The 12930-nt window shown below is 52.4% G+C and overlaps 3 protein-coding genes across 3 annotated transcripts; 2 read left to right on the top strand and 1 right to left on the bottom strand.

Annotated features, from left to right (window-relative positions):
* Window positions 1-242: 242 nt before the first annotated feature.
* Window positions 243-3509, bottom strand: BBA_08153 (HEAT repeat protein; the record flags this gene model as incomplete). The annotated part of the gene is made up of 2 exons (XM_008603250.1): window positions 243-3410; window positions 3462-3509. 2 exons carry the CDS (start codon window positions 3507-3509, stop codon window positions 243-245), a joined length of 3216 nt encoding a protein of 1071 aa, XP_008601472.1.
* Window positions 3510-3976: 467 nt separating this feature from the next.
* On the top strand, window positions 3977-4956 carry BBA_08152 (Protein of unknown function DUF1749; the record flags this gene model as incomplete). Its single annotated transcript, XM_008603249.1, has 3 exons — window positions 3977-4327; window positions 4380-4627; window positions 4677-4956. The coding sequence occupies 3 exons, from the start codon at window positions 3977-3979 to the stop codon at window positions 4954-4956; spliced, it is 879 nt and encodes a 292-aa protein (XP_008601471.1).
* Window positions 4957-6385: 1429 nt separating this feature from the next.
* On the top strand, window positions 6386-11326 carry BBA_08151 (ABC transporter transmembrane region; the record flags this gene model as incomplete). Its single annotated transcript, XM_008603248.1, has 4 exons — window positions 6386-6679; window positions 6739-10663; window positions 10717-10785; window positions 10986-11326. The coding sequence occupies 4 exons, from the start codon at window positions 6386-6388 to the stop codon at window positions 11324-11326; spliced, it is 4629 nt and encodes a 1542-aa protein (XP_008601470.1).
* Window positions 11327-12930: the final 1604 nt, after the last annotated feature.

Here is a 12930-nt window from a genome sequence, read left to right as displayed (position 1 = left end):
ACATGAAAAAAAGAACTGCATATAGAGGTTTAGGGCGGGCGGAGTTGGGGTGGTTCGATATAGAGTTGACGACGATACGATAAAAGTAGCGATGAAACGAGTGCCAAGAAGCAGCAAATTATACTTGAATAGAATAGAATATAATTCATCACATGCATCATCTCATGTGTACCCTTGTAAAGCAGATGTGTACCCTCGTAAAGTAAATGTGTATCCCCGTGAAGTAAATGTGTCGCCCTGGTTTACGCCTTACTGATAAGCTCAACAAACGACGCCCCGTCGACCATCGGAGCCGCTCGCAAAGCCACCCGTCCCCGTTCATACAGCGCAAGCCACACCGCATCCGCATTAATCACCTCCAGCGCCTCCTTGGCGTCCGGATTCCTGTCCAACACGTCCGCCAGCAGATCCAGCACATCTTCAAACATGGTCTCGTCGACGCGCACGTAGGCCACCACCGCCGTTAGCAGCCTCACCACCGCCATCCAGATCCTCGCCGGCGACGCGTGCTGTCCGAGACTGCCCCCCGCCAGCTGCTCCTCCTCCGGCCGGCTCGTCAGCGTCGCGTTGCGTACGGCGAGCGCACCAGCCTCTACACGCAGCGGCACCACTACATCGAGTGATGACGATCCCGAGCCCTTTGTCCATCTGCTTTCGGTGTGCGTGGACTGACCAGCTCCTGTTGCGGCGGCGGCGGCATTGCGCTTCGCTCGGCGGCAAAAGTCACGTAGACCGTCCTGCCACTCCGTCTGGAAGCGCGAGCCGAGAAAATCGCCTGCGGCGGTGCAGAGCGCCGCGAGCGTGGCGCAGGCCTCGACGACGATGAAGGGCTCCGAGTCCCGGAGCCGGCCGACAATGACGGGCCAAAGCGCATTTACGAGCGGGAGAAAGGAGTCCTCATCAGCGGCGAGCACGGAGACGGCCGACTGAAGGAGCCCGAGCAGCGACCGGCGCAGCTTCGGCGTCGGCGACGTCAGGTAGTGCTGCGTCAGGCTGGCCACGCGGCTCAGCAGCTGGTAGGTCGACGAGCTCGGCGGCTTCTCTTCGCTGGGTGGCTCTCCACCCACATCGTCCATGTGTTCCTCGCCGCTCTTCTTTTCGGGCTCGCCCCAGGGTGCCTGTGGATGACCCTTCAGAGGTCGCATGTTTCGCGCCTCTGCTTCGTCGCGCTGCTTGCGCTCGCTGCGTTTATCTAGAAAGGCCATTAGACTGTTCAGGTCTTCTCGCTGGCCTTGCTGTTTCTTGTGATGAATTTCTTTCTTCTCGTGATCCTTAAGCAGGCGCGTGCTTTCGGTCTTGGCGCCTTGATCGACAATCTCCTTAAGCACGTCGAATAGGCTTTCCACAAACGCGGGATAGCCATGGTAATTGTCCAGCGCGACGAAAATAGATTCGACAACGTCGTCCAAAAACGGAAGGAGACATGGTCCTGCAAGACGAAGCATCATCGTGAGCACCTGTGCAGAGGCTGGCGAGATATCCAGCGTGTTCAGGCGCAGTGCCACGGAGTTGACCATGTAGTCGACGTTGCCTACTATCAGGTCCGAGACGGATTTGTACTTGCTCGCCGATGCGAGGATATTCAATGTGGCCACGGCATGCTGTTGTAGCCGAGGATCATTCGACCCCATAAATGTTGCAATGGGGAACAAAACGTCGATGAGTTCGGGTCTAAAAGACTCGCCAGATCTCTGTGCCGCGTAAGCGACTACTTCAAGAGCAAGTGCCTCCATGCGCCAATCAACTGTCGATGCATCGCTGTGGGAGTCCAAAATATCAACCGAGAATGAATACAGATCGCTGAACGCGGACTCAACATCGCCTGAACCACTGGAACGGTCGGTGAAATTGAGAAGGGCATCTTCATCGGCAGTAGAGGCATGTGCGGCTTTGCTGATCTCCAGCGATAGCCAGTAAGCAGCGACTTGGCTGGCACCTGTATCATTTCTAGCATAGTCCACCATATCAGCTAGCAAAGGGCCAGTCTGAGGGGTCGAGCTGACAGCCCGCAGAAGAGACATGAGTTCTAGGTTCAAGCCTCGTTGGCTATTATGTGAAAGCAGCACGGGAGGATAAGTCGTCCTGCCGGCAGCCTTGGCCATGGAAGATGTCTCCAAGAGCTGAATTGGAGCGGCGTTGTCAGAGCTCGATGTTTTGCTAGCCTGGAGCAGTGAGGTAATTGTATCGCACATTGTGTTTGGTAGGGCGCTTCCTATTATGCTCGATTCGATATTGAGGCTCCTCAAAAGCTCTATGCCCTTGGCAAAGTTGTGAATAGCGATCCGTTTGACGTCCTCGTCTGCCGACTGCATATGCCGTGGTAAACTTGACATCCAGTTATAGACTGTCGTCTTGATCACGTCTAGCAGTTCGGGATAGATCCCTGCTATGTGCGACAGGTTCGTTTCAGTGATGGAGTCGTGATCACTTACATCCAGTATAATGGCCGTATTCACAAGCAGCGCCGAACAGTTGGACAAAGTCTCGTGACACTCGTCTAGCAGTGTAATGCACAGTCGATTGAGTGCAGACTTGACCTCGTCCGATTCATGTGCACGTAGTTTCATCATCGTTGCCAATGCGTTTCTCACTTGTCCGATCGTGGCGTTCAGCCACGCCGGTCCCAGCACCTTGTTCTTATCTTCTTCCTTCTCGGCCCCTTCATGATCCTTCTGTGCAAGAATCAATCGTGTGCGCAAGTCACCAAGCGTTCTTGTCAGTACTATTCTCACAGCATTCAGGCAACCCGCAAGTACTGAGGATCTGTATCGCGCTGGAGTATGGAGGACCTTGGCAAGATTTGACAATGTGCCTGGTAGGAAAGTGGCCAACGCGCCATGATCTCTGATCGCTTGATAGAATGCAATAAGGGACCTAAGAGCCTCTTCCTGGATCGCTGGAGTGACGCCGTCTGCAATAGCGTCTAGCATCGTTGTGACACCCTGGCCTAGCTGCGGGATTGCCGCGGGCGCTGCCAGACCGGCGTCAGCTTGTGCGGATCCCGCGGCTGCATCGAGCAGAGCAGTCAATGTTCGGAACGACTCTAATATTAACTCCTCGGGTTTTATCTGATCTTGATCTGACCCAGGTACACCGTCGATGAGGAAGATGAGAAGGGTGAATATTTGCTGGACGAGGGCGGGTGATATTCTTGTCCGCCAGCCGTATGTGATGAGAACTCGTAGACAAACAACACAGTTTTCCACAACAGTCATCGGGAAGCTGTCTATTTGACGAAATATATGAGACAATGGGAAGAAGACATATCCAGCCAGCTTGTCGTCTAAGTCGGGAGATGACGAGTGCAAGATGTCCAAGAGCGTGGCAGTAAGAGTCTGCAGCTCGCGAGTTACTGAGGCATGGTCCTCCTGAATTGCGAGCCGACTGATCTCAACACAACATGGTTTAAGCTGTGCGATTAGTTAGGAAGCAGCTTGCATAGATAGGTAGGCGTTACTCACGCGTTGGAACAAGGCGTTGCGGGCCGCCGCATCGGCCACTGCCTCCATGGCTGTCTGCTAGTTTCGTCAAGGTGCGTGTCTCACAGCTATTGGTACCAATTTCTAATACATTGGTGATTTTTTTGAAGCACCTTCAGATATCTTTACATGTCGCATCGATGGAAGCGTTGAGACGGATGCTTGCAAAACAGTGGACGCAAGAGGGAAGCTTCTCGACCCGCACTGTGCCAACGCGCAAAGGTGGACACACTTTAGCGAACGGCAGATTGAGAAGGAGACATGAACCGAAGCAAGCAACCTAGTCAAATCACGTATTAAACGGCCGTCATCCGTGAGTAATACGCCAAAAGACCCTTGTAAGCTATATTGCGCCGTATTAATTGCGACATATGACACCCAGCACTGTGCGAAAGCTGCCCCTCTGTAGCTGTCTCCTCATCCAGGCACCGCCCGATATTATTTCACGCAAGCCATTAACCTTTCCTTGATAACCTTGTTGGGCTATCATATCAGCCATGGCTACTTTACCACCTTTCGCTGTCACGGTTCATCCGTACAAGTCTCGCGTCAAGGGTGCGTGTGCCTACGAGCTAGGCGCAACTGCGGCCAAGAATGCCGTCATCTTTATTGGCGGGCTCTTTGACGGACCTCACACCGTGCCGTATATTCGGACCGTGGCTAAGTTCGTTGCGGAAGCCGAGGACTTGGACTATTCCATCTTTGAAATCCGGATGCGAAGCTCGTTTACCGGGTTCGGCACGTCGAGCTTGAAGGAGGATGTCGAGGATATCTCAGCACTCGTCAAATATCTGCGCTCCATTGGCCGCGAAAAGGTTGTGTTGTTTGGTCACTCTACGGGCTGTCAGGTAAGTGTATCATGATATATGAAGCAGTGAAGCTTGGCCCTTACATAACCAGGATTGTATGGAATATGCCGACTACGAGAAACACGGGAGCAGTCCAGTGGATGGTTTCGTCGTTCAGGCTCCCGTTTCGGACCGCGAGGCTCTGAAAAACGACTTTGCCAATTTTGACGAGCTCCTTGCCGTCTCGGAGAAGATGATTGCAGACGGGCAGGAAAAAGAGTATATCCCTGCAAGACTGGTCCCGGCAGGTTTCGACGTACCCATCACGGCCTACAGGTTGCATTCGTTGCTTGCAAAGGGGTAAGGACCTCTCGTTCTTGCAGTAAGACTCGTGCTCATAGAATTACAGTGGCGACGATGACTACTTTTCCTCGGATCTTGACCAGGCAACTCGCGAAAAGTTCTGGGGTCGCTTCACCAGACCTGTCCTAGTGCTACACTCTGAAGATGACGAGTATGTCCCGGCCCATGTTAGCCAGGATGCTCTGCGCAAACTGTATCGTGCTGCGAGTCCGCTGGTTAGTCCGCTGTCGGGGTCGATTCCCGACGCCACACATGCTGTTGCGAACGCTGCTGGAAAGGAATGGCTCGCCAAGACTGTGGTCAAATTTCTGCAGGGGCTGGAGTGAGGACACAAAGATGCTGCAACCATAGCTCGTCAATAATAGAACAGATGACCAAGATCACTGCAGATATGTATGCATCAAACGCGCTGCTTTGCCGCTGCTCTTGAATCTAGAAAATGCACAAATGGCGGTTGTCAGAAGCGCCAATTTTCTCGGGGAAATCACGCCGCGAGGACATTTCAAACGCTTGCTGGCACACATTTCAGCATGTATACTTTACAAATGAGTCGCGCTTCTTATCACCACCCCCGCCTGCAAAAGCCCATGCTCTTTCTTCATTCCAGAAGCAAAAGAAATGTATGCGCGTAGAGCGCTAACATTATGCTGATGCATCATCTTGGTGGTGTGTTATTTCTTCGAACCTTGCAACTTTGTGTTTGTAGCCTGGTGAGAATCTCTTCAGCATCAGTCTATACTTGCCCTCCATGCGGTCAAAGAGTCGACCAACGGCACACATATCATGCAAACTTAAGCACTTGCACATCGGAGTGAGGCGCGGTACTGCCCAGTTAACCGTGCGTTTTGGCAATCAATGCTCGCCTCCTGCACCACGCGTAGTGCCACCACCAAACTCGGGTCTTCGAGTGCAGGGTACCACATCGTGGGTGCAAGACCGGTCAAGTGGCGCAGAAGCAGAGTCATGACGTGCAGCACCGGGCTAGCGAGCAGCCGGCTTTAACGCCTTGCCCCCGAGCAAAGGTTTAGGCCTGTCTTCATGAACCATCTTGACTAATCCACCACTCGCCGGCAGAGGTGCAGCGTTAATGCCGACCAGCAGATAATTAAGGGTAATACAATGAGATTGTACAGTATCTTATTGATACACCAGCCGCCACTGAGAGACCGCCATAACAGATGCAGCGGACTTTATAGGGAATTTAGCGGTCTGGCAGGCGCCACTCTAGCACAGTTTAGTGCATTTAGTGGGCTCGTTACAAGGACCAAGGCTGTTTGTGGGCCTTTTTCTAGTCATCCCTCCAATCAAGTGCCGTCATCATAAGCTCGCTGACAAAGCTGGTCTGCATCTGGACGCGGCGACGAGCCAGCCGTGGTCCACTGGGAATGGAAGGCCAGCCGTCATTGCATGTATTTCTTGTCTGCCTTTTTTCTTTTTGCCTTTTGCCTTTCGCCTTTTCGAGTCGCTCGTTCATCTATACTCGTCAACTTTTGCTAAGAAACCTTTGCCGTAGCTGCCTCTTAATTGCAGGCGCATCGACAAACGACCGGGATTGCTGCTGCTCCTTCGCTGCTACTGTGATTTTCGCCGCTGTCGGACCGTCGCCTGTCACTGCGCTGCGAGCTCTGCTAAAACCGACCCCCGCACCCGCCACCAGCACCCGCCACCAGCATCCTCCGTCCTTCCGCTTCACCTCGCCCCATCGAGCATGCGCTGTGCGTCCCGACGACTTGAATCTATACAGCGAATGCCATGATGGATTACCCCGATACCCAGCAGCGTTTGCTGCATACCGGTTCCTTCACCGGCCTCCGCCCAATGGAGAATTTGCACGGCTACTTCAAACCCAAATCGCATCCCTTCTGCGCCGACCCCGAAGGATGGGGCCCTCTCAGCCCGATTCGCTACGACTTCACGCCTTGCTTCATTGATGTTTGGATCGGGTCCGTTGCTGTCTTTAGCTTTCTATTTGGCCCTCTAGCAATTTGGTATCTTCGTGGCAAGAACGACAACAAGACGCCCAAGGATGCTGGCTACTGGCTCAAGCAGGTCTGTCACACAGCTTCTCGTTGGTACTGCTCATTGACTTGGTATTAACAATCCTATAGACACTCTTTGGAGTTTTAACCGCATCTGTTCTCGTCCAGCTTCTCTTCCAGGTCATGCAATCCAACCGTCTCGACTTTCGCATCGCCACCACATTGCTGCTACTCGCTTCCTTCGTCGTCATCTTCTATATCCAACACATTGAGCACACTAGGATCAGACACGCCAATGGCGTCGTCCTTTTCTACTGGCTCTTTCTCATGATTGCACAGAGCGTCAAGCTTCGCTCTCTCATCTCCCAGCAGCTCTACGTCCATGATCAACCCTACTTCATCTCCTACTGTGTTGGGTTCGGCCTCTCTGCCGCCGAGTTCCTCGTTGAGTGGCTGTGGCCTCGTTTCGGGACCCCCAGCGACTATCATGCCATTACCGACGAGGATGAGTGCCCAGTCGAATATGCAACAGTCTTCTCCATGCTCACATTTTCTTGGATGACCCCTATGATGCGTTTTGGCTACAAGACTTTCCTCACCGAGGACGATCTCTGGGCTCTTGCCAAAGCCGACAAGACCAGCACGACTGGGCAGAGATTTAGTGATGCATGGGATCATGAGATGAAAAGTAGACCCAAGTCTCCTTCTCTTTGGCTTGTTCTCTTCCGTGCTTACGGAGGCCCTTATGCCGTCGCAGCCATTTTCAAGATCTTGAATGACATGTCACAGTACATTCAGCCTCAATTACTTCGTCTGCTGCTCAGATGGGTCCAATCTTATGAGACTGATTCGCCCCAACCTGTTATCAAGGGTGCCGCTCTCGCACTCGCCATGTTTGCATGTGCCATTTTCCAGACCACCATGGTGCACCAATACTTCCAGCTTGCCTTCGAAACTGGTATGCGCATCAAGGGTGGCCTCGGCTCCAGCATCTATCGCAAGGCGCTCAAACTCTCCAACGAAGGTCGCTCCACCAAGTCGACTGGTGACATTGTCAACTACATGGCTGTCGACGCTCAGCGCCTTCAGGACCTGACACAGTTTGCCCAGCAGGCTTGGTCTGCTCCGTTTCAAATCATCATCTGTATGGTCTCCCTCTACAGCCTCGTGGGATGGTCTATGCTTGCGGGTATTGCCGTCATGATCATCATGATGCCCATTCAGGGCTATGTTGCAAGACTCATGAAAAGGCTTCAGAAGGAACAGATGAAGAACAAGGATGCCAGAAGCCGTCTCATCAACGAAATCATCACCAATATGAAGAGTATCAAACTTTACTCTTGGGGCTCGGCCTTTATGAACAAGCTTAACTTTGTGCGAAATGAACAGGAGCTCAAGAATCTCCGCAGGATCGGTGCTACTCAGGCTATTGCCAATTTTACCTGGAACACGGCTCCCTTCTTCGTATCTTGCTCAACCTTTACATTTTTTGTCCTCACCCAAAACAAGCCGCTGACGACGGACATTGTCTTCCCTGCTCTCGCACTCTTCAATCTTTTGTCTTTCCCCTTGGCCGTCCTACCCATGGTTATCACATCCATTGTCGAAGCCTCTGTCGCTGTCGGTCGTCTCACCGACTTTTTCAACGCCGAGGAAGTTCAATCCGATGCCATCACTGTTGGACCTGCTCCTACCAAGCTCGGCGAGGAGTCTGTCATTATCCGCGACGCCACCTTTTCCTGGAACCGCCACGAGGATAAGAATGCCCTTCAAGATATCAACTTCACCGCTTACAAGGGCGAGCTCTCTTGCGTTGTTGGCCGTGTCGGTGCCGGTAAATCATCCTTCCTCCAGAGCATCCTCGGCGATCTCTGGAAGGTCAAAGGTCGCGCAGAAGTCCGCGGCAATGTGGCTTATGCATCCCAGCAAACTTGGGTGCTCAACGCCACTGTCAAGGAAAACATTGTATTTGGTTACCGCTACGACTCCGAGTTCTACGAAAAGACTGTCAAGGCTTGTGCTCTTCTCGATGACTTTGCCCAGCTCCCCGATGGTGACGAGACAGTCGTTGGTGAACGTGGCATTTCCCTGAGTGGAGGACAAAAGGCTCGCGTTTCTCTCGCCCGAGCCGTGTACGCTCGTGCTGATATTTACCTACTTGACGACGTTCTGTCTGCCGTTGACTCTCATGTTGGGCGACACATCATTGACAGCGTCCTCGGACCCCGCGGCTTGCTTGCTTCCAAGACCCGCATCCTTGCTACCAACTCCATCCCCGTCTTGCGCCAGGCAAGCTACATTACTCTCCTCCGCGATGGTGAGATAGCTGAGCGTGGCTCCTACGACGAGCTAGTGGCCAAGAAAGGTCTCGTCGCTGACCTTCTACGCACTTCATCTCAGGACTCCGACAATGCTTCTGGATCTTCCACGCCGCCTTCGAGCGAATCTACCATCCTTGGTGCCGACAGCAGCCAGGATAAGGAGGAGCTGGAAGAGGCCAAGGAAGATGTTCCTGAATTGGCCTCTATCAAGACTGCCAAGATGGGACTCGCTGTGACTGACAAGGGTCGCTCTGGCAGCTTAGCTACTCTGCGCCGTGCCAGCACAGCATCTTTCCGTGGTCCTCGCGGCAAGCTTACCGATGAGGAGGTGACCCCCAGTCGCCGTACCTTGCAAAAAAAGGAATTCGTCGAACAGGGCAAAGTCAAGTGGTCTGTCTACGGAGAATATGCCAAGGAGAACAATGCGATTGCCGTCTTTGTCTATCTTACTGCCCTCCTCGCTGCTCAAACGGCCAACATTGCTGCTGCTTTCTGGCTGCAGCATTGGGCCGATCAGAACCGTGACAAGGGCACCAACGAGAAGGTTGGCACGTACATTGGCATCTACTTTGCGATTGGTATTTCGTCTTCTGCTCTTACTGTCGTCCAAACCTTGGTACTTTGGATTTTCTGCTCCATCGAAGCCTCGCGCAAGCTGCACGAGCGCATGGCCAACGCAATTTTCCGTTCTCCCATGTCCTTCTTTGATACCACCCCCACTGGACGTATCCTCAACAGATTCTCCAGCGATATCTACAAGGTTGATGAGATTCTTGCTCGTGTCTTTAACATGCTCTTCAACAACGTTGCGCGCTCTGGATTCACCATTTTGGTCATTTCTTACACGACACCTCCGTTTGCAGCATTCATTATTCCTCTAGGTCTGGCGTATTACTGGATCCAGCGCTACTACCTCCGCACTTCGCGTGAGCTGAAGCGCCTTGACAGTGTCAGTCGCAGTCCTATCTACGCTCACTTTCAGGAGTCTCTTGGCGGCCTCACCACAATCCGTGCGTACCGTCAGCAGGAGCGTTTCCGCCTCGAGAATGAATGGCGTCTCGACGCCAATCTTAAGGCTTACTTCCCGTCCATCAGCGCCAACAGATGGCTTGCTATACGCTTAGAAGTCATGGGCGCCGTTGTCATCTTGGCCGCTGCTGGACTTGCCATCATTGCTGTTGCCAGCGGCTCTGGCCTCGGAGACGGCCCCATTGGTCTTTCGCTGTCTCAAGCCCTGCAAATCACCACTTCTCTGAACTGGATTGTTCGACAGACTGTCGAGGTTGAGACCAACATCGTCTCGGTCGAGCGTGTTCTCGAGTATGCCGCGCTGCCCAGCGAGGCTCCCGAGGTGATTGCCAACCACCGCCCACCTGTGGCCTGGCCTGCTAAGGGCGAGGTTGAGTTCCATAACTATAGCACTCGCTACCGTGAGGGGCTTGATCTGGTACTCAAGAATATCAATCTGCACATCAAGTCGCATGAAAAGATTGGTGTTGTTGGTCGCACAGGAGCGGGCAAGTCGTCACTCACGCTGGCTCTGTTCCGTCTGATTGAGCCTGCCATGGGCTACATCGGCATCGACAACCTGAATACGTCATCCATCGGTCTGCTGGATCTTCGTCGCAGACTTGCCATAATTCCACAAGATGCCGCTCTGTTTGAGGGCAACGTGCGCGATAACCTGGACCCCGGACACGTCCATGACGATACGGAGCTATGGAGCGTTCTCGGTATGTTATGTTCAAAGCCTGCTGTTGCGTGACGAGGCTAATATTGTTTGTAGATCACGCTCGTCTCAAGGATCACGTCAAGAATATGGACGGTGGCCTCGAGGCCAGAATTACTGAAGGAGGTAAGCTGCTGCTTTTCAGATTGACATGGAGATTTGTGTTACCGGTGCTACGTGTGCGGTGAAACAGACGGTGAATTGGATCAGCTTATGGCTGAAGACGCCTCCTGTCAGGGTGGGATGGCATGTTGGCCGTTTGTTTGAAAAATGGCACGATGCCGAGACATGCCAATTTTACCCGGACAACAGCAATTACTAACCAGTGTTTTTCTCGCTAGGATCGAACCTTTCCCAGGGCCAACGGCAGCTGGTGTCTCTGGCACGCGCGATGCTGACTCCGTCCAACATTCTGGTGCTGGACGAGGCGACGGCCGCCGTGGACGTGGAGACGGACGCGATGCTGCAGGCGACGCTGCGGACGCCGCTATTTGCCAACCGCACCATCATCACCGTGGCGCACCGCCTGAATACCATTGTGGACAGCGACCGCGTCATTGTCCTGGACAAGGGCGAGGTGGTCGAGTTTGACACGCCCGCGGTGCTGTACAAGAAGCAGGGCCACTTTTACAGTCTCATGAAGCAGGCGGGTCTCGAGGTGGAATGAGGTCATTTTCTTGAACCAAGTCCAGGCTCTTTGAACAAGGGCATGTATTGTTGTTATTTTGGCGGCTGTGGGAGTTTAATCGTTGCATTCAAACGGAAGGTGTTGTTACACTTTTTTTTTTTCACACAAAAAGTTGTTTTTTTCCCATCTATCGTCTTTGGACACTGTTGTATATTCTTGTATAGCATGCAAAAAGTCATATACTCTACCAGTGAGCAAAAGGGGTATTTGACTATTACCACCAATACTGTGTGATGTTGAGCAATTCTGCGAGACTCTCCAACAGGTAGACAGCTGACATGATATGCTGTCTCGGCTGAAGCCGGCGCGCACAGGAAGAAGGGAGTCTTTTTCTTGTGTTTGCTTGGCGCCTTTCATATCCACCACGTTGTGAGACATTGGAGTGCAAGGGATCTACGAATACTGGTATGAACCGATATTGCACGGGGAACATGATTCCGCCCGAGCGTGCCAAGGGGGGGTTATATAGAATAGTAATCTATCTGATTAGCATAGTTGTGAAATTTCTTTTCCCCATTCATAAAACAATGTTGACTCAAGTTCGTGCTTTGAATCCGCCGTATCCAGAGAGATGAAAAGGCGGCGGGAATTCGGCTTCGTTTCGGGGGCGCGGCTGAGACATTGACCGTGATGGAGGGCCTGGGCGTGCGCGGCGTTGGGCTTACCATGCCCAATCCTTGGAAACCAGTTCCCGCGAATCTAGAATCAGCCAAGTAAAAATGATTACCAATGATAGATAGGGCTTCTTGGAGCAGATTGTGGGCTGTTGCTGCACCCGAGTCGTGAACAACGGAGAACGAGTAATAAGCAGTAATGCTATGACTGAACAAGGGGGGGGGGGGGTTTCCAGAAAGATCCTGGCCTGGGTTTTTGGTTTCTCTGAAAATCATGATTGATTCTATGCGGAGACAAGAGACAAGAAGAGATAGAAAGGAAGCAAGCGCTCGGACGAGCAAAACTCTCTATTCGTAGTCTATGAAGTCGAGGAATGTTTTTTCGCTTGCCCTTTACTAAAACAGAATTAGCCATCAATGAATTTGCTTCCAGGTCCCCGAGGAGGGGGGGGTCAAGATAGCATGGGGGAGTTGTAAGTATCGATCTCAATGACTCGTCATTTTCTTTTTTTACCTTGTCATTTCTTTCCCATGCTTTCGTGAAGGATTTAGAGTTTGGGGCGGCATAATATCGGCGGGTTCAGATGTAACAACGATCATCGATCTCGTCCCTCTCACGGGTCCGCAGAATAAAGAAGAAACCAAAAAAAAGTGACCCCGTTCAAACGTTGTATACGCGACAATATCCACGTCCTCACTCGTCGCAACACTGTTGGGCGTGAGTCGCGCAACTTGAGATGCGGCAGTCGACTGGGGCTTTTGACATCCACCTCTGCTGTTGCACGCTACATTGCGTGATCGATCATGTAACATTGATTGGCATTGTAATTCTCCGCCATCTTCATTTTCTCGGCAAGAGAAGATATAAAAACCCCCAACGCAATACAGCTAGTCTTGCTCGGCCCGATCGTTGCATGAGTCGTCACTTGGACATTCTCGCCGCGACGCAGCCTTGTTCAGACCCCTCAT

The sequence above is a fragment of the Beauveria bassiana genome (genome assembly GCF_000280675.1).
Source record: "Beauveria bassiana ARSEF 2860 unplaced genomic scaffold BBA_S00031, whole genome shotgun sequence".
Taxonomy (NCBI): domain Eukaryota; kingdom Fungi; phylum Ascomycota; class Sordariomycetes; order Hypocreales; family Cordycipitaceae; genus Beauveria; species Beauveria bassiana.
The sequence above is the reverse complement of the archived record's forward strand: the minus strand, read 5'-3'. Positions and strand labels throughout refer to the sequence as shown.